At 50.2% G+C, this 25,384-nt stretch overlaps 1 protein-coding gene across 5 annotated transcripts in view; it reads left to right on the top strand.

Annotated features, from left to right (window-relative positions):
* PRDM11 (PR/SET domain 11) overlaps positions 1-25,384 on the top strand; it is an 81,745-nt gene that overhangs the window by 38,220 nt on the left and 18,141 nt on the right. For 4 of the 5 annotated variants that reach the window (XM_066251341.1, XM_066251344.1, XM_066251343.1 and 1 more), the window contains exon 5: positions 18,286-18,353. In XM_066251341.1, the coding sequence (XP_066107438.1) occupies positions 18,286-18,353 (68 nt within the window). Of the gene's footprint in view, positions 1-18,285; positions 18,354-22,070; positions 22,493-25,384 lie in introns of all 5 variants that reach the window. The other variant, XM_066251345.1, reaches the window with a different exon arrangement.

Below are 25,384 nucleotides of genomic sequence, written 5' to 3' on the forward strand. Positions count from 1 at the left end.
TGCAAGGGAGACAAAGAGCAGTGTGGGAGGTAGGAAGGACAGAATGGCCGATAGTGTCAAACTCTGCTGAGAAGCCAAGCAGGAAAGGACTTAAAAGTGTCCTGGATTTAGTGTCATGAAAGTCATTGGCAACTTTATAGCAAACACTGTTAATATAAGGCAATTTGCTCCCCTCTCCCCTCACCCATGGGACATTTGACAATGTCTGGAGACATTTTTGGCTATCACAACTCGGGACAGGAATACACTACAGGCATCTAGAAGGTAGAGGCCAGGGATGCCGCTCAACGTTTTATCACGCACAGGACGTCTGCCCACAACAAAAAGCGGTTGGGCCTCGGATGTCAGTGGTACTGCCTTTGAGGAGCCCTGCGGAAGAGTGCTGAGACGGAAAGCTCATTAGGGTGGGGGTGACCAGCACAGTCACCTCTCAGACATTTGGTTAGAGATAAGAAGTAGAGGAGAGAGATAGGAGACAGGAAGGGTGATGGGTGGAGGAAGACGGGGTCAAGGGAGTTTGTTAATGACATACTTTAACATCCTTAAAAACCAATGGGAGGAGTCTTAGAGTAGAGATAAGACCGGACGAATAATAAGCTTTTATATTACCTGAGAATGTTCAAACAGAGACATTGGATGTGAAAAGGGGGTGGGTCAGCAGTTTTTTTTTTGTTTTATCAATGGAGGGCTATCCTAGAGCTTTGTAGCGAATGGAGGAGAATAATTATAGTTGGCCAAATAATGGCCCCGAAGGACGCCATGTCCTTATCCCTGGAACCTGTGACTGTGTTATCTTATATGCAAAAGGGACTTCGCAGCTGTGGTTACACGAAGGATCCTGCGATGGAGAAATGGTCTTGGATTATCTGGTGGGCCCGATGAAATGACAAGCATGTTTATGAGAGGGAGGCGGGGCGTCAGCGTTAGAGCCGGGATGGGAAGACATTGTCCTGCTGGCCTTGGAGCGAGGGGAGGGGCCAGGAGCCAGGGAAGGCAGGCCACCTCCCAGGTGGAAAGACAAGGCTGCAGATTCCTCCTTGGAGCCTCCAGAAGGAACCCAGCCCTGCTGGCATCTTGGTTTTAGGAGTTCTGGCTTCCAGAGCTGTAAATTGTTAAGTGTGTGTTGTTGTGAGCCGCTGTGTGTGTGGTGGTTTGTCACGGCTGCCATAACACACTAATACAGTGGTCTTCTGTGTTTTGGGGCCCTCTGCTAAGAGAGAGGCGGTCTGATGTTGAGGAGAACCAAGAAGGCGAGTTCAGCTTAGGTGGAGTGCAGTGTGAGGTGCCCAGGAGATGCCCAGATCGAGCTGCCCAGAGGCTCACTGGTGCGTGTGGGTCTGCAGCTGAGGGGACGTAGCGGGAAACTAAGCATGTGAATTTATGCATTTATGTAACTGAAGCCCTGGGGAGGGATGGGCAGTGGGGTCCGCGCTGGGGAGGGTGAGGCTTGAGGGCTGAGAGCCTGTGGCTCAGGCCCACGCCGGTCTCGGTGCCCTGGGCAGGGGCAGTTCCACAGCCAAAGCCACATTGCCAGGGACGAAGGCATGTGGGAGGTGGGGAGGGAGGCCCAGCAAAGGTGGCTGCCTATTTTATAGGTCTGGCTGCTCACTGAGCATGTATTATTTGCTGAGTGCATACCACATTCCTCCTCACAACAGTCCCACAGTCGGAAGTTGCTGTGCCTTTTGTTCAGGTGAGGGGACCTGGGACTGAAGAGGTTAAGCGGCCCCAACTCCCATCACTGGTATGTGATAGATTTGGGCTCCTTCAAAGGTAGCACCTGTCCATGACGCCATGGGGCTTTAAGGAGGTCTTTCGTGGGAAGATGCGACTAAGGAGGTGGAGCAGTGACTATGGGCCTGTGTCCACCCTCACAGACACGAAGCCACTCCCAAGCACTAGGTCCTGAGCAGGGAGCTCTAGGGGTAACAGAAATGCATGAGGTTTGCTCTCTGTCCTTCTAGGGACCTGTGGTCCAGCTATGAGGAGCAGGAACCGAGGTGGATGAGGGATTGTAGTGCTACAGAAGGCTCTAGGGGCAGGGAGAGGGAGGTGGGTTTTGTCTGGGCAGATGGGAGATGGGTCTTGAAGAATGGGTAGAAGTTCAAGAGAGGAGGCTGATGGTTTCTCAGACTGCAGGAAAGTTTCAGGGGAGAAAATCTCAGGCCATGCCCAGGGAAGGGCGGCTAGGATCCCCTCCTCCCCGCATCAGAGTCCGAGTCTGCACCTGGGGACAGCCCAGCCAGGCAAGCTGGGGACTGTAAAGTGGGCAGCCTCCCCAGGTTGGCAGCCTGGCCATAGACCAGCTCCACCTGTCAGGAGTGGGCGGGGCCCGTGGTGCCGGGGCGGGGCCAGCAGGTTGCCCCCTGCGGTTCCTTCCTAGGGCCCTGAGCTGTAACATGTGGGTGGGTGAGGGGAGGAGGGAGTGGCTGGAGGTCCCAAGTGGAGGCTTTGACCTTTGCCATCCAGAGACGCTAGAGACCTTAAAGGCCTGGAGGGAACAGATGTGCCTCAAGAAAGCTGTGTGTGTGTGTGTGTGTGTGTGTGTGTGTGTGTGTGTGAGACGATGGGTTGGATCAGGAATCCGGAAACCCCAATTCTAAATAAGCTGCATTCATTTGTCAAACCCTGTTTCAAAGCCACACTTGATGTCCTTTCCTGACCTTCTGGCCCCCATCCAACACGACACATTTCCTCCCACAACTCCTCAGTGCGTGTGCCCTCTACGTATGTACTCCAGGAGGAGTGATGGGGGTGCGAATGCGGGCGTAGCCATTAATGTTTCTTGAGCACTTTCTCTGCGTCTGGTTCTGTGCTCTGCACCTTAGAGCAAAATCTCGTTTGATCTCAGTGATGCCCCTGTTGCGTAGAAATTATTCTATCCATTGCACAGCTGAGAAAACTAAGGCCTGGAGAGGGCGAGTCATTCTTCACAAAGCTAAACAGCTAGTGAGTCCCTGAGCTGTGGAATGTGACTCCAGAATTCACCCTTCATTCTGCCTGCTGGGCCTCTTCACCTCTCTTTCTCATCTCACCTGTTCCTACCTGCTGGCCTTGGTTGACTAGATTCTGTTCACCTTGCCCGTGAGTGCGGTGTGGTGTAGGGACGCACACTGGGTTTACGTGGACCAAAGGGCCGCTTCCACTTTGCCCCCCTCCTTCCCGGCCTGACCTCCTCGGAAGGAGTTTTGTACTCACTTCTGGCTGCTTAGAAAAGAAATGCCTCCCCGTCTGCTTTCTCCTCTCATTGGAAGTTATAAACTCCATGCCTCATTGCCAAAGTTGCGAGGTCACCCTCAGCCACTGCAGGCCTGGGACAGCTCTGTGGGCACGAGGTGCCTGAGGAGGGCCATGCGGCCACGTGGTTCGGTGAAGAGACGGAAGGAAGGGAGGCCAGCACAGGGTTTCCATGTAGTTTTTTTTACTTGGGCCCTGTCTTGTTCCAGAAGGGATTTAGGGCAGCCTAGCAGGATACATAAAATATAACATGATAGCATATTAAAACTGGGAGAGAGAGAAGAAAGAAAAACAAGGGTGGAGGCCCTAAGCAGAGCCAGCAAGGAGGCTAAGAATGTATATAATGACATTCTGTATGTGTACTTGTAGCTACATGGGGCCCAAATCTGGCAGCCGCTGGAAAAGGCGAGCCTGGGCAGCTCCCAGTGTGCACTGTCCCTAATGTGAGATGTCCCAGGTCGCTCCTGAGGGGGTCAGCCCATCTGGGTGCCCATACTGGAAAGGGGACTCCCCAGAGGTCCTTAGAAGGAGGGCACTGCGTGGGGGGTTGCTCACCCGCCATCAGCCAGCCTCTCCGCCCGCCAGACTCCTGCCATCCTGCGGGGACGCGGACGTGAAGGGATGTTGCAGCGTTTTCCATTTCGGCTTCCATCATAGAACGGGGATTTATTTTAAAACTTGAAATTGGGTGTGCAAAAGCTTGTGGCAGGCCCTTCAGAACAGAGTCGGAAAACCCTTAGGTAACTAGGATAGGTGGAAGTGTAGGTAGGCATTTGCAATGCCATAAGACCTCAGGGCCAACAACAGGCAGGTTTTACAAGTGGGGTGGGTGGGGGGAGCTCAGAGAAGGGGAGAGTGGCAGGCTCGTGCTGGGAGGGAGGAAGGGACTTTGACACAGGTTGGGCGTGTATGTGTGCACTGGTGTGAGCAAGTACTTTTCATGCTTGTTGGTTAATTGCTATGAACTCTTTATTTTGAAAATTTCCAACCCTGTGGAAAAGTTATAATAATAGTATAATGAATACCCACACACCCTGTATCTAGATTCATCTACTGCTGCCATTTTATATCAATTGCTTTATATCGCTCCATATGTATACATACAGGCACATGCATGCACACAAACACATTCTTTTTTGTTTATTTTCTCCCAAACTGTTTGGGATACATGAGGCTTTATGGGCTATCCAGGTTCTAACAGTTTCTGTCGCCACAACTCAACTCTGCTGTTATAGGCCAGAAGCAGCCACAGACAGTATACAGATGAATGAGTGTGCCAATAAAACTTTATTTAAAAATTTGAATGTCATATAAATTTGAAAGTCATATCAAGAAATTATATAAAAAATATTTTTCATATATTAAAAAACATAAAAACCATGTTTAGCTCCCAGAGTGTATATAAACAGATGGGGCCTGACCAGGCAGTGGCGCAGTGGATGGAGTGTCAGACTGGGACATGGAGGACCCAGGTTCGAAACCCCGAGATCGCTGGCTTGAGCGTGGGCTCCTCTGGCTTGAGCGTAGCTCACGAGCTTGAGTATGGGATCGCTGGCTTGAGCATGGGATCATAGACATGACCCCATGGTTGCTGGCTTGAGCCCAAGGTTGCTGGCTTGAGCAAGGGGTCACTCACTCTGCTGTAGGCCCCCCCCTCTGTCAAGGCACATATGAGAACGTAATCAATGAACAATTAAGGTGCTGCAACAAAGAATTGATGCTTCTCATCTCCCTTCCTGTTTGTCTGTCCCTATCTGGCCCTCTCTCTGACTCTCTCTCTGTCTCTGTCAAAAAAAAAAAAAAAAAAAAAAAGAAAAGAAAAAAAACATATAGAAACTGATGGGGGCTGGGTTTGACCTGCAGCCAGTAGCTTGCCAAACCCTGTCCCATGTAGCCAGCCCCAATATAATTATTACACATGGAAATTTAACCGTGGCTGCAACATTGTCTCTATAAACTACCGTCCATATTCATATTTTTCCATTTGCCTGACTCACGTCCTTTATCATTTTCCTTTCACCCCCATGTTTATTCTCGTTCATGATATTGACATCTTGGAAGACTTTGTTGTTTGCAGAATGTTCCACGGTTTCGATGGTCTGATTGATTCCTCATGATGGGTTCAGATCATAGATTTCTGGCACAGGTGATGTTGTGTCTTTCTCACTATGGACATCGGGGGTCACGTGATGTCAGTGTGCTTTGCCTTTTACTAAATGGTTTTTAGCAATGATCGATGATTCTGGCCTGTATCAATTATTATTCATAGTTTAAAATGATTTTTAACTATCCTTCTACATTTATTACTTGACATTCTTCTGTAAAAAAAAAATGCTTAAACTTCTCCCTCACTTCATCCCCATTGAAATATTATTTTTAGTATCAGTACAAACTCAAGAATTCTTTTTTTCTTCAATGTGTTCTAATCTGTTACAGTCTTTATTCTTTCTGATGTTAAATTGCCCTGGAACTGACCAGTAGAAGTTATTCAGACTGGCTTCTTATTCTTATTTAGCACTTTCTTATTTTCTGGTGCAAAAAGGTGTTCTAGCATTTCTTTTAGGGGCTCTGGTTTATTTTAGTGGGAAATAGTGTTTAGAAACTAGATCCTCTAGGTCAGGGGTCCCCAAACTACGGCCTGTGGGCCACATGTGGCCCCCTGAGGCCATTTATCCGGCCCCCGCCGCACTTCTGGAAGGGCACCTCTTTCATTGGTGGTCAGTGAGAGGAGCATAGTTCCCATTGAAATATTGGTCAGTTTGTTGATTTAAATTTACTTGTTCTTTATTTTAAATATTGTATTTGTTCCCGTTTTGTTTTTTTACTTTAAAATAAGATATGTGCAGTGTGCATAGGAATTTGTTCATAGTTTTTTTTATAGTCCAGCCCTCCAATGGTCTGAGGGACAGTGAACTGGCCCCCTGTGTAAAAAGTTTGGGGACCCCTGCTCTAGATGATAGGTGTGTACATTGTTACTGGGGTTTCTTTGCTTCTAGCCTGAACTAGATTTTGAGGGGTGGGTTGAAATGAGTGAACTATGGAGTCAGGAATTGAAGGAACCTGAATCGCAGGCCGTGGGCACAGCATGTACAAAGGCCCAGGAGCACACATGTACTGTTGAAGTGGGGGATAGTAATAAGATACAACAGAAGTAGACTGTGCTTAGAAGGAAAAGTGGAAGAAGATGGTAGAAAAAAAAAGTCACCTTTCTCCTGTTCTAAGATGTTACAGATCTTAAGACACTCTTAATTCAATATCAGCTCTTTCCAGGAAAAAAAATATGTACCTGGATCCTAAGACTTCTCTTAACACCAGAAACATTTAATGAGCTTCGGCCTGTATAAATGCTGGTAGTTTGATTTTTAGATCACAAACAGAACCAAAGATTCCCCTGAAAATATCACATGCTAGTGAACCAGTCCTGGCTAGAACTGAGTCTGTATTTCTCACAACCTTTGTATTGGAACCAAAGTAAAGTAGGAAAAGGTATTTGGAACTGTCCAATATTTCCATACGAACCAGCTTCTATTCCCTGTTTCCGGAGCACTTCTCTGGTGGAGCTGTTTCTCACTATGTTCAGGTGACTTTTAATTTTATTCTGATGTTACTTAAGAAGATATAAACATAAAGTAAGATAAAAAAAAAAAAACCCAACAAGATTTCGAACAGCTTTTCAACAACTATAAAACCAAGACAGATTTACACATATGATATGAACAAGAACTACGCAAACCGACCCAATGCAAATTAACGAAGCCAACCTAACGTGCTGGATGATGTTTTACCGGAACTAAGTTGCTGTTTATAAGGTGAATACGGTGGTGACGACCAAGGCAGGTCCTTCAGCCTTTGGCAGGTCTGCGCTCTCGTGTGTTACAGCATCTCTTTATTTTCTTTGTTTGTCTTTATTTGAAACGCTGGGGAATTGTTTGTTAGTGCAACTGCCATGATGTTTCGCGGTCTTTTCCTTGCCAGGATGCACCATACACACATTGAGTTTGCATCTGTTCTTTCTTCATGGGCTCATGGTCAACAGTTATAACTGGTGCTGTACGGTCACTGTTACACAAGCTACCTCCAAATTCAGTGGCATAGAGCAGGGGTCAGCAAACCTTTTGTGTCAAGGGCCACAGAGTGAATATTTTAGGCTTTGGCAGACCATGCAGGGGTCCCCAAACTTTTTACACAGGGGTCCAGTTCACTGTCCCTCAGACCATTGGAGGGCTGCCACATACAGTGCTCCTCTCACTGACCACCAATGAAAGAGATGCCCCTTCCGGAAGTGCGGCGGGGGGGCCGGATAAATGGCCTCAGGGGGCCACATGCGGCCCCGTGGGCCGTAGTTTGGGGATGCCTGTTACAGTGTATTGTCACAGCTACACAATTCTGCATTGTAGTATGAGAGCAGCCAAAGGAGTGATGGGTTCTAATAAAACTTTATTGATGGATACTGAAATTTGAATTCCAAATAATTTTCACTAGATGAAATTATTCTTCTTTTGATTTATTTTTAGCCATTTGGAAACAGACAAACTATCCTTAGCTGGTGGGCTGTACAAAAACAGGTGGTGGGCTGGATTTAGCCCGCTGGCCATAGTGTGCTGACCCCTGGTGCAGAACAACAGTCAGCTATTGTGGCCCCTGTGGGTGCTGGTGGGCTGGGGTTTGGCTGATTTAGCCGGGCGTGGCTGGCTGCTCTGCCTCCAGCTTCCGTCCAGGGGGTGTCGCTCCTCCGCGTGGAGCCAGGTGTGCTCCATGCGTGTTTGCTGTGGACCTGGCCTGAAGGGGTAGGGGCTCCCTGGGAAAATGCTCCTCCTGACAAATGCAGAGGCCCCAGAGGGCAAGCCCGTCCTCGCATGCACATTTCCAGCCTTTGCTTGCATCAGGTGTGTTAACATCTCATCGGCCAAACAAATCCCTGGCTGAGCCCAAAGTCAAGGAGCAAAGAGGTACTATAGGCCACCTGTAAGACAGAATCTACTGCAGATCATCCAGGCAAGGGTGATGGGGAGGGGTGAGAACTGGGGCTAAAAATTCAGTCTGCCACAGGTGCCAACCCAATCCCGGCATGATACTTTTGTGTGAGTGCAAATCTCATGGGTATTCCCTTATGTGGATTTTTAAAAATGAGAACACTGAATTAAAATGTCTTAGAACTTTTAGATCTTGAGAATATATCCAAAGACCCTAAGTTGAGAAACACTAATTTCTTATATACTTCCTAGCTTTAATAACTGGGGGTTTGGGGTTTTCTAGAGTTCAAAAATTCTTCCTGGAAAGGTCTTGTTTGAGCTACACACCTGGAGCCTGATTCAGCTCCCCTCAACTCCGGCGGGTCCTCAGCAAATGCTAAGTAGGGTTGTTAACAATAACAGCAGCTGCTGTTCACTGGACACCAGATCTGTGTCTTAACTCACCACCATACTGCGGGGTAGGTATTATTATCCCCCCTTTTCAGATTGGGAAACTGAGATTTAAAGGGTCAGGTTACTTGTCCAGGGCTACGCAGCTCATCGTGGAGCCAGCACTTCAAACCAAAGCTCAAGCTCCTGACTTACGATTCACCTATTCAAAGTGTGTCATCTCGATGGTCTCTAGTATATTCACAGATCTGTGCAAGCATCACCACCAATTTTAGAACATTTTCATCACCTCAAGAAGAAATGCTGTCTCTTAGCTGTCACCCCACCTCTTCCCCCATCCCTCCCAGTCCTGGGCACTCACTAATCTACTTTCTGTGTCCATAGAGTTCTCTGTGCTGGACATTTCATATGAATGAGGTCACATAGTACGTAGTCTTTTGTGACTGACTTCTGTTACTTAGCTTAATGTTTTCAAGGTTCATTCATGTTATTGCATGTATCATTTTTTATGGCCAAATAATATTCCATTGCATGGATATACATACACATCTTATTTATTCAATCATTTGTTGAGGGAACGTTGGGTTGTTTTTACTTTTTAACTATAATGAATAACGCTGCTCTAGACACTTGTGTACACGTTTCTGCCTGGGCATGTGTTTTCGTTGCTCCTGGGTATATGCCTAGAAGTGGAATTGCTGGGTCATGTGGTAACTCCGTGTTTAATCATTTAAGGAGCTGTGAGACTGTTTTCCAGAGTAGACGAACCTTTTTCCATTCCCACCAGTAATATATCTCATTTCTCCACATCCTTGCTGACACTTGTGATTGTCTGACTTTTTGATTCTAGTCATCCTAGTGGGTGTGAAGTGTCTTTGTAGAACTTCTTTTTTTTTTCTTTTGTTCATTTCACTGAGGGAGAGAAATGAAGGGCTGCTCATAATGGACGTGCAGGTCATGTGCTGAGCAACTCCACAGAGTGCTTGTCACTTCAGCCGTCAGCTGCCGCCCTCGGCCATGTTCATCCGGGACCCTTCACATCTGTAGCGTGATATTGAAAGTTTATTTCTATCGGATTTCTCTCCAGCCACAGGCCCATTTGAATTTGCATTTTTGCTGCCTCCCGGGTGGGCACAATGTCCTGGATCTCTCCCCAACTCTTGCCCCAAGACCCTTTGTATAAAGCCATGACTAAGAGACTGGGTTCATCCTTGCCGAGGGTCCATTTCACAGGCTTCAGCAGCAGCAAGATTCGTTATGAAGAGTGAAGCTGCATGTGTTCAGTGTAGGGCGTGGTTGGTCCTGTAGCTGTTTCGTAGGCTAGTTGCCTTTTACAAGCAGAGCACAGGTGCCTTGGGATGGGAAGAGCTCTCTGAGTGTGTCAGAGGACTCTGGACTCAGACATTTCTACCACTTGTGTGTCTTTGAGCAAGTCACTTACTCTCTCCAAGCTCGTTTTCACATCCATAAAATGGGGTTGCACAAGCTGATAGAACATAGAGCGTTGTGGGTATTAATGCTTGTTGCACGCCTGGTCGGTAGCAGGTGCTGAGTAGATCACGGCCAGATTCGTCTCCAGTTAGCTTCACATGGGTTTCCGGAAAGGCTGGGGTTGTGAATGAAATTAGAGAATCTGGAAACTGGATGTGGAATTTGAGATGGCATGTAAACATGCCTCATTCTACCAGGTCTTGAATGTTGTTGAAATTGGAAAAAAAGTTTGAGAATGATAAAGAAAGTAATGATTCCATTATCAGTTAAACGGGGAGAGGAAGGTCCCTGGCTGAGTGGCTCAGTTGGTTAGAGCCTTGTACCTATACTCCAAGGTTATGGGTTCAGTCCCCCATCAGGGCACATTCAAGAATCAACCAACGGGCCCTGGCCAGGCAGCTTCGTGAATAGAGTGCTGTCCTGGCACATCAAGGTCACGCGTCCAATCCCCGCTTAGGGCACGTAGGAGAACCATCAATGAGTTCACAACTAAGTAAAACAATGAGTTGATGCCTCTCTCTCTCTCTCCTTCCTCCTCTCTCTTTCTTTCTCTTCCTTCCTCTCTCTCAAATTGATGGAAATGTTTTTTAAAAATCAACCAATGAGTGCATAATAAATAAGTGGAACAGCAAATTGATGCTTCTCTCTTTCTCTCTCCCTCTCCCCTTCCCAACCCTTTTTCTCTTCTCTCTAAAAATTATAAAAACATTGGGGAGGGAAAGGGTTATATCATGGTTTTCAAGCACTTTTGAGTCATGTAGGAAGTTATACTTATGTATCAATATTCGCAAAATGCTGCGCACATTTTAAGGGACCCCCTTCCCTTGCCAAAGCCTGCCCTCGGAACCTGGGCCTGAATCATCGCAGAGGCCCCTTCCGGCTTAAGTGTTGTTCTTCACTCTGTTTTTGGCTGTAGCAGAGGCCAGAGTTCAAGTTCAGATTAAGGCCAGACTCTTCATCTCTCTGCTTTTCCGTTTGCTGGCCGGGGCAGCAGCTGGAGAGCCGAGGTGATACCGGCTGCCTCCTGGGCTCTGGGAGGGGCCTCTGAGATGTGTTGTGCGAAACACTTTGTCAGAGGCGAATGGCTTCACAAATCAGTTTTGTAAGCGCTCTGCTCTAAGATGAAGTGTAAGGCTGAAAATCAGAATGTTTTATGGGTTCGATGGATTCCTGGGAAGTTGCAGGCAAATCAGGTTTTTGAAAATCCAATCTCTGCAGTATCTGGTGTCATCATTTAGGGGAGCCCTACTGTCAGTCCTTGATTGCGGCAGACATTCTGTGGCAAAGCAGAATATTCCTCCCTATTAAATGCATGTCCACGTAGCAAATTTGCTCAAACCAGAGGAAAAAAATGGGAGTTCATAGAATAGTCCAGGACATTTCTGGCTGATTCTGACAAGGTCCTTAAGGGGGGTTTGTAGATGACGTCCCTTGCTCTGCAGAGACGCGAGCTTGAACTCCAGATTCCGTGGACTTCCTCTGTGGCCTCAGACGAATTCCCTAACAACCTTGAACCTCAGTTTCCTAATCTGTAAAATGGGGATGATAGTGTAGCTACTTCATAGAATTGTGGGAATTCGTAAGACACGGTACTTGGCCCCGTGACATTGCTCCGTGAGCTGCAACTGTTGATGTTTCCTTGTCAATGCCTTCATGAATTATTGATATTTCTGGGGTCAGAAGTAGCATTCTGGTCTACATGGATCATGCTTGACCCAGGGGCTGAAATTTATGCTTTCAGGTTATTTTCTGAGGATCTGTTCACACACAGTCTCAGTTTTAGAACGGGGAGAGGAAATGTGTCTAAATGCACGCTGGTCCTGTTCCTGCCTCCCCAACGTGGCAGTCCTTCTTACATTTGAGGATGACTTTGCCTTCTCTGCCCTCTTTTTCCCCAGTCTGAGGGACCCCACTCCCATGCTGATCATCCTTCTCTGATCACAGAGCTCAGAGCCTGGACTGGTCCCAGAGATACCAGGCTCGAGGGGCCCAGGAGTTGACCTCACAGGATGTACAAGGGAGGACTCTGGGGAACTGGCTTCTGGGGGCTTGGTCCCAAGAGATACCAGAGCCAAGGAGTTGACCTCACAGGATGTACAAGGGAGGACTCTGGGGAACTGGCTTCTGGGGGCTTGGTCCCAAGCATCTGGCCCTGGATGGCCGCCAGCACCAGCTCAGTCCCAGGACTAGAGGCCCGTGTTCCCATCTCTACTCAGGGTAGCCTGGGCTCACTGCTGACGTGTGACGTGGCCTGTGTGGCGTGTGTGATCCTGCCGGTCGCTGTCCTTTCGCTAGAACACCCTCGACCTCCTCTTCTTTAAGACCTGAGCTTAGATTCCACACCTGCCGAGAAGGTCCTCAGCTGACTCCCAGGGACAGGGCTCCAGCTCAGAGTCCCCATAGTGCACAGAACTCCCCACAGTCCTAACCACGGGGTATCACAGTGGCCTCTCTTCTGGAACCCCCTGGACTGTGAGTTTTGTGGGAGCAAAGACATTCCCCACCCGGTTCACCATCTTACCCTCAGGGTCTGGAGCTGGTCCCTCCGTGATACTGGATGAAGGAATGAAATCCTAAATGATGGGAAAGATAAGCCAAGAAACATGCCTCAGTTAATCCTTGGGTCTGAACCCAGCCACAGAGACCATAGGCAGCCCCTGGGCCCCTAACAGCCCCCACCCAGGCCTCTCTGCCCAGCTGGGCTGATTACAGCAACCCAGTGCTGGCCCACAGACCTCCCATCGCTCACAGTTAATCACAACTAACATTTGGTCCCTTCATTAATAATCGCAATCCTGATCGCATGCTAATAGCAATCATTGGTTGAGAGCCTTCCACACCAGTCGTTCCAGCAGTGCTGTAAGATTGGTTTCGTAGTACATTTTATAGATGAAGAAACGGAGGCGTGGCCAGTGAGGTCACCTGCTCACAGCCACTCGCTTCCAAGCGGCAAGGCTGCGATTCTAGCCAGTTCCCCCGGCTCCCTGGCTCTCCCCGCCCACGAGGCGCCCCTGCTATTGGCGTCCAGCTCTGCAGGTGCTTCTCTTTTGCCCCCAGGAGAGCGAGGAGCAATCAGGAACTGGCCCTGTAGGGTGATTAGGATTAGGATAAAGGACAGGGTTCTGTGAGATTCCAGAGGAGGGTCCTGGAAGACGGGCATCATCTGGAGGAGCGCCAGGAGGGTAGGGGTGGGGGGTGGGGAGCCTGAGCTGCATGCTTTTTCTTTTCTATCTGAGAGTTTTAAACCACAAGGCAGTTCCCTGCCATAAATAGACAAATAAAGCAAAGCCTCATCTTCCTTCCCTCCAGAGGTAACCAGAGCTGAGAGTTTGGAATGTAGCTCCCAGACTCTCTATGCACATACAAACCTAGACAGAGTGGAGTGTCAATAAGTGCTTGACAGCCTGCTGAGGGTTGTATGTGCTGAGTTCCCGGTACAAATGTTCCCACCATGGCTGATTTCCAGTTACGAACCGTAAAGGCACTGAACGTGCAGCTGGGAAGAGAAATACAGTCGCAACCATTATATACTATTCCTAATGCACAGGTGCAGTGGGTGCTCGTACCTTCAAGAATATAGATAGTAGTGAAAGGTAGTAGACTGACTAGGAAGTGGTAAGCTTTAAAGATGTATTACCTTTTTAAAAATATGACTTACTGAATTATAAGTTTACATAATGTAATTTTTAATAATGGCTGGTTTAACAGCTGGTTCGTGAAATTCCGGAACATTTCCCAGCCATTTCTCATTAGCCAGTACAAGCCAGCTCCAGAACACCACTCATTTCCTTTTTAACAAAATAGCGGCATTGTCTAAAATTTTTTTTCTTTAACTTGTTTTTTACTTAAAAGATTTTTTTTGCCCAATAATGCATTCATTCAACCAATATTCTACCGTGTGCCATGCGCTGTGTTAGGGATGGTGGCCAGGTTACCGTCATGAACGAGGGTAGCCACGTGCTCTGCCTACATTAGCTAGTGGTCTAGTGAGGGAGAAGGGCAGTTACCAAATTGACAAGTAGATAAATACCATCAATAACAAAAATGCACCTTGTAATGAAGTCTCTATAAAGATGTAACAAGGATGATGTCCTAGAGAAAACACGGAGTGGAGGTCAGGGCGTGGCAGGGGAGAAACTACTCTCAAGTTCTGGTCAAGAGGAGCTTCTTCTGAGTAATTGAATGACGGAAACAGACCCCAGAAGTAGGATGGGACCAGCCACACAAAGTTTAGTGGGAAAAGGGTGCAAAAAGATTGTTCACTACGGTGCCATTTCTGTGACCTTTACAAACACAAAAACAGTTAAGGTATGTTGTTTTTTTAGAGCATTCCTTAGAGAGTAGAAGCGGGCAGGCTCCCTACCAGCTTCAGGATGGTGGTTCCCCTTGGAGGGAGGGAAAGGAGGGAGTGGAGGCAGTGATGGTCTTCAACCACATCTTGGTATTTTCTTAAAGCAAGAGGAGAGAGGTCCGGGACAAATATGGCTGCTGGTAATTTTCATTGGTTCTAGCCGATGGATACTAGGCAGTTAGCTGCAGTAGTCTTTGTAATTTCTGGATGCTTGAAGTATTTCATGATTATTGTATTTTAAAGAACAGGGGAAAGGGGTTGTAGGCAGCAGACCCGACGGTGTGAACGTTCACTCTCAGATCACTGGCTGCAGTAGAGCGAAGGGAGAGGGGCTCGAGAGCAGCTGGGGAGGCAGCCTGGGACCAGGTCATCTGGGCTTGAAGGCTCTGACCCTAAGTTCAAGTTTTATCCCACGAGTTGTGGATGCCACCTTGAGCTGGAGAGTGACATGACCTGAGCTACACTGATAAGAGATTTCCTCTGATTGCTTTGAGGAGAGTCGGTGGAGAGTTAATAATGGCATCAGGGGGTTAGTGAGGATCTCTTGTAGTGCAGATGAGAGCTGAGGTTGGCTCAGCCCAGAATGGAAGCAGGAAGCACTGGAGAGGAACATTTTCGTAATCTGATTTGAAGGACGTGCTGAGGGATTGGATATGGGAGTGGGGGAAATTGAGAGGGGGAGGAATGAAGGACGACTTCCTTCCTTCCTTCCTTCCTTCCTTCCTTCCTTCCTTCCTTCCTTCCTTCCTTCCTTCCTTCCTTCCTTCCTTTCTTTTCCTTCCTTCCTTCCTTCCTTCCTTCCTTCCTTCCTTCCTTCCTTCCTTCCTTTTCCTTCCTTCCTTCCTTTCTTCCTTCCCTCCCTCCCTCTCTCTCTCTCTCTCTCTCTCTCTCTTTCTTCTTTCTTTCTTTCTTTCTTTCTTTCTTTCTTTCTTTTAATAGTTTTACTGAGATATATTTCACATACCATGCAGCTCACCCATTTCAAGTACGTTACTCAGCGCATTCGGTAGGGATGACTTTCTTATTAAAACCTGGGTGGGTGATAGTTTCTAAGACTGTGATGGGGAAAATGAGAGAAGTGCAGGCTTAAGGGTGAGACCTGAGGAAAGTTTGAGATGCCCATGAGAATTCAAGGGAGGATGGGAAATTAGATATTCACATCTGGAACTTGAAATTAAGAATTATGAGCAATGAGCAAATGGAGAGTCTCGAATGGATGTGAATATCCAGAGAAAGAGTACATACACTTAAAGAAGGTGGGGCAGGGGGCTTACAATCCAGATAGATTGAGAGTTCATGCTTTGAACTCCAGCCCTGCTACCAACAAACATATTGTACAAAAAAAGTAAAGAGAGAAACACAATGTGATCACAGAGTTGAAAACAAAGGCCTACAGGGCTCCATTTAGAGCAGGCAGAGGTGGCCTTGAATTTTAACTCCTGTAGACAGACTTCTGCTCAAAATGAGCCTCCAGACCAAATCTCTAAAACTAATGAAGAAAATTAATGTAAAAAAAGATAGCCTCTGGCCCTGGCCGGTTGGCTCAGCGGTAGAGTGTCGGCCTGACGTGCGGAGGACCCGGGTTCGATTCCCTGCCAGGGCACATAGGAGAAGCGCCCATTTGCTTCTCCACCCCGCCCCCCCTCCTTCCTCTCTGTCTCTCTCTTCCCCTCCCGCAGCCAAGGCTCCATTGGAGCAAAGATGGCCCGGGCGCTGGGGATGGCTCCTTGGCCTCTGCCCCAGGCGCTAGAGTGGCTCTGGTCGCGGCAGAGCAACGCCCTGGAGGGGCAGAGCATCGCCCCCTGGTGGGCAGAGTGTCGCCCCTGGTGGGCGTGCCGGGTGGATCCCGGTCGGGCGCATGCGGGAGTCTGTCTGACTGTCTCTTCCCGTTTCCAGCTTCAGAAAAATACAAAAAAAAAAAAAAAAAAAAAGATAGCCTCTGAAAATCAATGACAAATAAAGTCACTCTAATTACAATAAAAATAGTAGAGTGTTCTAAAAATGGATTTAAAATAAGGTCTCTATCAGAAGGAGATTTGACTGTGAGTAGCTAAGATTCAGAATAACAGTGGCTCAGGCAAAATAGGAGTTCAGTTTTCTTTTATGAATACATTCTAGACCTCGTGAGGTGACTCTGCTCCACTGAGTCCTCAGGGAACCAAGCTTGATCCAGCTCCTCACTCTCTCAATGTTGGGGTTATCCTCATAGTCCAAGTTGGTAGTTAGAGCTCCAGCAATCATATCTGCATTCCAGGCAGCAGGATGGTAGAAGGGCATGTATCCGTGTCTTTTGAAAAAGTTTTCAGGAATCTGCCATGTGGCACTTTCAACCTACATCCTATTGGCCAGCACTTAGCTAGCGGAGAAACCAAAAAAGTGTATTCTGTTATTACTGGTAACCAGGTACCCAGTTATAATGAAGGGGTTTTGTTACAATGGATGCAGGGATAATGAGGAATAATTAGCAGTCACAGCCTTAGGAGCCTCAAAGAAATAAAGGAAAGAGAACATCCACTAAAAAGATCAAGACAGTGGTTTTTGTAAGTTTGTCTCTTTAAATTTAAAACCTCTGCTCTTAGAAAGTCATCATTAAAATAATGAATAAACAAGCCACAGACTAGGGGACAATATTTATAAGTCATATATCTGATAGACTTGATTCCAAAATATACTTTAAAAATTCAAAAATAAGATAAAACACAATTTTAAAAATGGGTGAAATATTTCAACAGACACTTCACCAAAAATATATGCAGCTGGCAAATAAGAGATTACAGGGGGCACAAGGAAACTCTAGGGGGTGATGGATATGTTTGTTTTCTTGATTGTCATAACAGATACATATATATTTGTCAGAACTTATCAAATGGTACATGTTATATCTGTAACACCTCAATAAAGCTGTTAGAAAAAGGAAAAAAGGGGAACATGATATGAAATGTAAAGAGGCAGAATTAGATGGATAGGAAAAAGAATCTGTTAAAAATTCTGGGAATGAAAAATACTCATTTCATTCAAAATACTCATTAAAAAAGGAAGGAAAGAAAGCAAGAACCTCTATAGGTGGACAAACTCTGGACTGGGTACAGTCAAAGAGAGAATTAGTGAATTGGAAGAGAGTCCTGAGACATTTTCTCGGAGCATGGCCCAGAAAGAGAAAGAGAAAAATATATAAAAGGGTAGTTAAAAGACATGGAGAACAGATTGAACTGCTCCCAAATACGTTTAATAGAAATTCTTCAAGAAGAGACTGGAGAAAAATGATCAAGAAAAGCATACTAGCTGAGAATTTTTCAGAATTGAAGAAGAAATATAAGTTCTCACCAAATAATGTGCTCATTATGTAATGTGGAAATTTTAAAATAGTAAATCTCCAATTCAAAACCACGTAGTGAAAGTACAGAAAACCAAGAACAAGGAGGAAGTGTTAAAGTGTACATAGCTCATCCACAAAAGAACAACTTTAGGCTAACAGTAGGTTGCTGAAGAGCCCATGGCAGTCTTTTTGGCATTCTTCAAAAGCGCGGAAAGGAAATAAAACCTCATCGTCCTAAAATTCTATACCCAGCTGAAATATGATTCAAGAGTGATGATGAAATAATTACAGTTTTACAGAAAATAAAGGGGCCCAGCCCAAACCATGAGGCTCTTGGGAGATATGGGAGAGGAGAAGCCCGCTCCAAACACTTCTGTCTGGTCATTCGGTGCCAGCATCTGTCCGTGTGGTAGCAGATGGGGCCAAGCCCTGGTCCCTGGTTTGGGGATGAGCCCAAGAATATGAGACTCCCCTCCACCCCCCACCTCTAGAATGGCCCATTCTAGACTCTCTTCTCTGTCTTCCAGATTGTGGACAAGAACAACCGCTACAAGTCCATAGACGGATCGGACGAGACTAAAGCCAACTGGATGAGGTGAGTCCTGCTCTCTGCTGATTTCCCGGGAGCCTTGCCTGAACTCTGGAAAGAGATCAAGGGAGCATGCTGGGCCTGTAGGCTGCCCAGTGGTGGAGGCCCCCGGAGGCCCAGGACTGCTGTTTACAGGGTTTGGGATGTGTCTAGTTCTAGGCGGCGTTCTCGCTTCTCCAGACCTCCATGATGGGCGCTGGAGGAGGCCTGTGGCCAGACTGGCGGGTGACAGGGACCCCTAGAGACTGCACACTTCTCAGTGTGTCTGGAGACCCAGGCCCCTGGCTCCTGGCAGCATTCCTACACAGGCAGGGGACTGTCCCTCCACCCTGGACCGTGTCACCTCTCACAGGGCAGACTCCTGCTGGAGAGGAGCAGGACTCATCCCAGGGCAGGCACAGAAGTTGTTTCAAGGCCCCCCTTGGAGAAGGAGGCTTCCGGCACAACCTAGCTCAGTTTTCGAGGGTGCTTGCAGCCCAGGCATGAGTACTTTCAAGAGCGGTTTACCTGTGGTCCAGTATTTGGGACAGAAGTTTCGTGGCCAGCCAGGGAGAGCAGGAGACGGCCAGGGTGGCCCCGAGGCAGCTGAGCCGAGCTGGAACTCTGAAGGCCCCCTCTGTTCTATGCGGCTGGTCTGCTGGGTGCCGGGGCCCCGCCAGGGGCGGTCCGGGGGCAGGTGTGGGAGATCAGGCGGGCCTTGTTGCCTTTTCGGTGGCCTCTCTCTGGGACTTGGGACTGGTGACGGGGGTTTGGACTCAGGCTGGGGGAATAGTGAGGCCTCAGATGGCTGGACCCAGGGCACAGCCACACCATGGATTGGGCTGTTGGTGCCTGTGTAGTTAGTTCTGTGACTTGTGGAGACTGGGGGCTGAGAGATTTTGCTTGGAGAGAGGGCAGTTAGGGACTTCCTGAGAGAGGTTGGCTGTATTTAAACTATGAGGCTTTCTAAGCAAAGGAGGAAAATTGGTTTGAGGTGGGGAGGCCGTGACATTGTCTCTTGTCCCCTTCTCTGTGGCTTCAGTGCTTCCACCTGAGAGCCTCAGCCATGCCCTGGGAGTGGCTCCAGGGGGGCGGTCCACACTCCTAATTGCCTTCCCTCCGCCCGCTCAGTGCTCAGCGCAGCGCAGGCCGTTCCTGCCCCACATGGGCACCTCCTGGGAGTCAGAGCCCATGCCGGGCGCCCGCCTCCCAGCCCTCCTGGGACTCCCATCTCCCGCCTTGAGGTTGCTTTTCCTGAAACAGTTGTTGAGTGCAGGCACAGACCTTGTGCTGCAAGAGCCCAGATGAAAGAGGAAGGGCCTTTGAATGGAGCCTTCAAAGGGGCCAGAATCTTGTTTGAAGGCACTGTGAGCAAAGACGCAGGAGTGGGGACCAGGTGTCGGGCAGGCGATCGGATGGCCGCGGGGCCCAAACCCCTGCAAGCTGTTCTCTGTTGCTGTGGTCCGGCTGCCGGCGAGCGAGGGGGAGTGTGTCTGAGAGCATTCTGGTGTCAGGCCTCTGCCCTGTCACTTTCAGAAACTTTGGCCAGATAAGCTGATTTCTGTTCCACTTTTCCACCCATCTCTGATCTTTCAGCTTGGGGACAAGGCTTTACCACAGTTCCAAAGAAGGGAATTCATCATCGGAGCTAAGTGAGCATCCGTCTGGCAGCCCAGAGACTGTGACTTGCTTGGGCTGGAATTGAGCCCAGGGCAGGGTGTTTTCTAAAGCTCTCCGTAGTCATTCCGACGCGCCGCTAGTGTTGAGAACCACTGCTGTATACAGATCTCTGTGCTTCAGGGGTAAACTGAGGCTCGGAGGAAAGCAAGGTCATGCAGTCAGTGGCAGCAGCTGGACTTCTGGGCTAGCATTCTTTCTGCTCATGCTCAGACTCCTGGCTTCCTGAGCCCTGTTGTGGGGCAAACAACGCCGCAATCTTGCTGGCATGGGATCTGTCCTGTTCCCGCGCCAGGACTCATTCTGATCCAAGCGACACCAGGGTAGTCACAGCTGCAGGGCCCTCACCTCATTAAAGACTAAGTAGTGGGTAGGGCGGAGGGTGAGGTTCGTTGCCATGGAGATGCCCCCCTGGTGGTAGTTGGAGGGGAGAGCCAGTTCATCCTGGGAGCCCACCTTCCCCTCAGCGTGCAGCTGCCATTCGGACGGCTCTTTCTTATTTGCAGACACCATCACTTGCACTGTCACAGCCAAGGGCCTTGCAGAGGATCGAATGGAGTCAGTTTCTTTAAATCAGCGGTGGTCCGGGCCGAGAATGGGCACCCACGTGATGAACGCTGACTCTGTGGCAGCCCTATGCTGGGTGCTCTGCGTTCACGAAGCCCGTGGTCCGCAGCCAGGGGCTGTTTTGCCCCCTGGGGGTATTTGGCAGGTCCCCTCAGGCACGTTTGGCTGTCAGAACTCTACAGGTGGATGGAGGCTACTAGGTTCTCTTGGGCAGAAGCCAAGAATGCCGATAAACCTATACTGCCAAGGGCACCCCTCTCCCACTAACAAAGAATTTCTCAGCCCCAAATACCAACAGTGGGGAGACTGAGACATCCCAGCATGCAGTCCCCCTCGTGGCCCTGGGAGGGGGCACTACACTCCCACCCTTGTTCTACAGAAACGGGTTTGCAGCGGCTCAGCCTCCAGTGCCAGGTCTGTCTAAGAACAGGGCCCGGCCGTGCCGTCCTCTCCCACCCCCTTGGCAGTGGTGTTCTGGGTGGGGGTGGGAGGGGGTGGGAGGGCCTTTGTGCTCCTGGCCTCTCCCTGAAGGTTCAGCAGCAGCCAGAGAAGTCACCCAGGTCCCAGGTCTCCCTCCATTCCCTGGGTTCCTATCTTGGCACTAGTTGAAGGGTAGACAGAACTCAGACAGAACTCTGAGTTCCAGAGCCAGAGCAGGTGTCAGGCCAGAAGGGGGACGGGTCACACTGTCCCCTTGCCCAGGGCCCCTGCTGCTCTATGCAGATGGAAGCTGAGGTCACTCCTGGTCTCTGTCGAAGTGGAAGTTGGTGGGTGCTCATGGGCTCCTTGCCTTCCGCCTGTGAGCGGTCAGAGAGCCACGGCACCCTACTCCCCACAGGGGCGGCTGCCAGCCAGCGCTCCAGTTGGAGGGGAGCCTGCACACACCCAGAGGTGGGGACTTGGTGGGGACTTGGGGACAGGGGACAGAGCAGAGAGCCACAGGACAGAATAAACTCTCTGTGACCGTATTCTAATTCTGGGCTTCACCAGCGAGGCCACACGCCTTGGAAGGCCACTGTGAATAGTCTCCCTGTTTAATTATTCTTCCTCCAAGTCATTTATAGAGGCAATGGCCTAATCCCAACCTCAGTAGGCATCCTTTGTTCCTGATCAGGGCTTTAAAGGTCTCTCACATCCTTGCGCTGCCCTCCCACCCCGCTTAGTGAGAATCCCCGAGGCTGGCATGGCTGCTCTTCCCTCTCCAGACAGACGGGGAGAGTGGGCCGGGAGAGGCTAAGTGAACTGCTCTACCCAGCACAGCAAGTCAGAGGTGAGGCAGGGCCTGAGACGGGAGGTGGTGGGCCCAGTCCTGTGTTCCCACCACGTGCGCCGTGTGGCTTCCTGCCTTCAGAGGAGCAGTGGAAGGACCTCTTGGTAGGAGGAGGGTGTGGTAGTGGTGAGCCGGTGAGGGCGCCCAGGTGCCTCCAGGCTGCCCAGCTGAGGACCACCCACGTTGATGGTCATTTACCCAATTGTGCTTTGTGGGATATTCAACCCAAGGAATGTGGCACCCCTGACCGAGCGTAAGCGGAAGCCCAAGTTCTCCAAGGAGGAGCTGGACATTCTGGTCACCGAGGTGACCCACCACGAAGCTGTTCTCTTTGGGAGGGAGACCATGCGGCTGTCCCATGCCGACAGGGACAAGATTTGGGAAGGCATAGCTCGGAAAATCACCTCCGTGAGCCAGGTCCCCCGCTCCGTCAAGGACATTAAGCACAGATGGGATGACATGAAACGGAGGACCAAGGACAAGCTGGCCTTCATGCAGCAGTCCCTGTCGGGCCCCGGGGCCAGGGGCCGGGCCCCCACCATTGTGCTCACTGCCCACGAGAGGGCCATCGAGTCAGCGCTGCTGTCGGCCCATTCCGGGCACGGCTTCCCCAGGGCAGAGACGGATGGCACCGACAGCCCTTCGACCAGCTGTGAGTACCACCCGTCTCCCTTCCCCAGGTTTTCCAGCCTCCTCCTTGGCGGTTTCCCACTTACTCTCCTTCTCCTTCTGTCTCCTGTCCCTCTCTGTCTCGCCCATCTTTCCATTCTTCCCTCCTCGTCCCCCCTCTGTCTTCTCCACCCCTTTCCGTTCATTCATTTTAGAATGTTTCCTGAACGCTGCGCCAGGAGTTGTGCTGGGATCTGGGAAGACAGAGTTGTGTATAAAGTCTACACCGGCCCCGCTCCTGGGGAGTTCCTAGACTCGTGGGAATAGACAAGCTTGAAGTAAATAATTGCACAAGGAGATTTGTAACAAAGTAATAAGGGACCAGGCCAGGAAGTCCTGAGGGCTGACTTCGTGGGCGTGTGACCCCGTGCCATCACACAGGGCCCTGGGCTCCGTGCTGGGTTAAAACGCTCTGCTGTTCCTTTCCCGAAACTCGTAACAGTTTTTGAACAAGGTGCCCTGCATTTTCCTGGTGCGTTTGGCCCCACAAATGATGTAGCAGCTTGTCTGAAAACAAGCAGCGGTAGGACAGGCTCTCCACCAGGGGCCGAGGAAGGCTCCCAGGAGAGAGAGTTGAAGCGAGATGCAGAGGGTGAGTAAGAGTTAACCAGCCCAGTGTCTGCGTGGGGCGCAGCGGAGGGGAGGGCCGGGCCGGGAGGGAGCGCCTCACAGGCAGAGAACAGCATGTACAAGGCCCCGCATCAGGAAGGCGCTTGGCACGTTCCAGGAACAGAGGAGCCAGGGAAGCCCAGTGGAGCAGGCGAGGGGGAGGGGGCGTGAGAGGAAGCCAGCCAAGTCTTCAGGGCCCAGGCCACAGAAAGATCAATCTGCTCTCTCTCTCTGTCGATTCCTAACGTCGTTATTTCTTTGTTGTTTTCTGTGCCATGCTGCCGCCTTCCACTTCTCTCTGCCCTCGGCCTCTTGCTGCCTGCCCTGAGGCTCTCTCTAGGACCCCCCTGTCTGGGCACACTGGGGCCCCTGCATGTCTGTGCCACCCGCACGGCCCCTCTTCTTGCTCAGCACCCTGTTTCCCTCCCTCCCTGGTGTCTCAAGACAGACTTGGACTCCCGGGGGCTCGGGTACCCAGTGTGTTCCTAGTGGGGGCTCACCAGCAGGGGGCGCAGTCAAGACCCTTCTGTGCTGGAGCTGCACCCACCCCCCACCTCCACCCTCAACCCACAGTCCCAACTGGAGGCCATCTGGCCTCTGAGAGATGGGGCAGGGCAGGAGGGCCCCTGAGAAGCCGGCTGGCTCCCTGGCCAGCCCCCTGGAACGTGGTTCACAAGGACCCGGTCTTCCCTTCCCAGGCCCCTTGCTATTGGGATCTGCTAATTTCCTGTTTGGCTGGGGCTCCTGACAGGTGGCCATCCAGACTCAGATTTTTAGGACTGGGAAGGAACGTGGAGACCATCTAGTGTAATTTTCTCATTACCCAGATGAGGAGGCATCTTAGCTCCAGAAACAGAGGTGTCCCCAGAATCAGGACTCAAACCCGAGTCAGCGAGCTTCCTGTGTATCAATATTCTGCTAAGGTTCAGGATAATTCTACCCACTTATGAGAAAAAGAAGGGGGCCCAGCACCCAGTGAAGCCCGTTCCCTAAATCCTGCCCCGTTTATCCCTCTGTCTCTCCAAGAGTGAAGGTAATGAGGTTACCAAATGTGACCCGGGCTGGGCAGGGGGCCCGGGACCCTCCACGGCAGGCCGGGCCAGCCCCCTCCCCCCTCCCCACCCGCCGACCAGCTGTTACAGCACTTGGCCAGGGACTCTATGGAATGAGGCCCTGGAAGGGGGGGAGAAGCATCACCTCAGCCCTGCCTGCTCCTTCCAACCCCGCCATGCCAGAACGGATGACCCTGCCCCACCAAGAGAGATGGAGAAGCACTAGGCTCTTACTGTGCTGGTTCAAGTGGGACCCCAGGGCCTGGGAGGCATTCGCTGGGGGCGAGATGAACCTGTCTCTTCTGCCATCACCTCCCCTCTGGGTAGTTCTGAATTCAGCCCCTCAAGTGCATGTGTGCCTGTCATAGAGTCAGCCTGTATATTTTTTATTTCTGCCGTGGGAATCAGCTTATAGCCTGGTCACAAGAGATCCGAGACCTGCGTGTGCGGGGGCTGGGCCTCTCCATGTGACTGTCTGTCTGTCTGTCTGATGGTGCCTGTGTGCCAGCAGACAGTCCCGGGTAGGAGTGCGATATCTGTCCAGGTCGCCTGCCTTGAGGGGGACGAGGGGGACGCCAGGGCTGGTTGCAGAGGTAGCTGTCCTGCTCAGCACCCTCTGGGCTTGTCTGTTCTGACGCCACCCCTTGCCTCCCTTCTCCAGCTGGTCAATATCCTCACCTCCACCCCCAGTGACTTTAAGTTGCAGATTCCAGCAAGGCCACAAGGTGGCCCCAGGCAGTTCACAAACGGCCTCCTGGAGGCTGTAAGTCAGAGCTGCATCACAGTACCTTCGGGCAAGCGTCCCTCTGTCATCTTTCCCAGGTGCCTTTGTGCCCTGCTCTTTGTAGCCTTCTTACAACCTGCTAGGTGCGCCCGTGGCTGTGAGGTAAACAGAGGAGTGATTATCTTTGCTTTTCAGACACTGAGTCACAGACAGATGAAGCTAGTGATGGGGTTGACACGCTGTCACTGACGCTGGGGCCTCCCAAGCCCCCTGCCCTGGGCTCTCTCACACTAGACTGTCGCCGTCCCTGTGAAAGGCAGGAGACCTGGGCGCTCCTCACGCTCACACCTCTCCCCGAGGGGCCTGGCCTGCACACTGCAGGGGCGGGAGCAGGTGTTTCTCCGCGGGGGTGGACAGTGGCCGCCTGCCGAGCTAAGCTGAGTGGTGACAGGGGAGGGGAATGCTAGGGTCATTTGGGGGAAGGTGGGCC

This window comes from Saccopteryx bilineata, chromosome 1 (assembly GCF_036850765.1).
Source record: "Saccopteryx bilineata isolate mSacBil1 chromosome 1, mSacBil1_pri_phased_curated, whole genome shotgun sequence".
NCBI lineage: Eukaryota > Metazoa > Chordata > Mammalia > Chiroptera > Emballonuridae > Saccopteryx > Saccopteryx bilineata.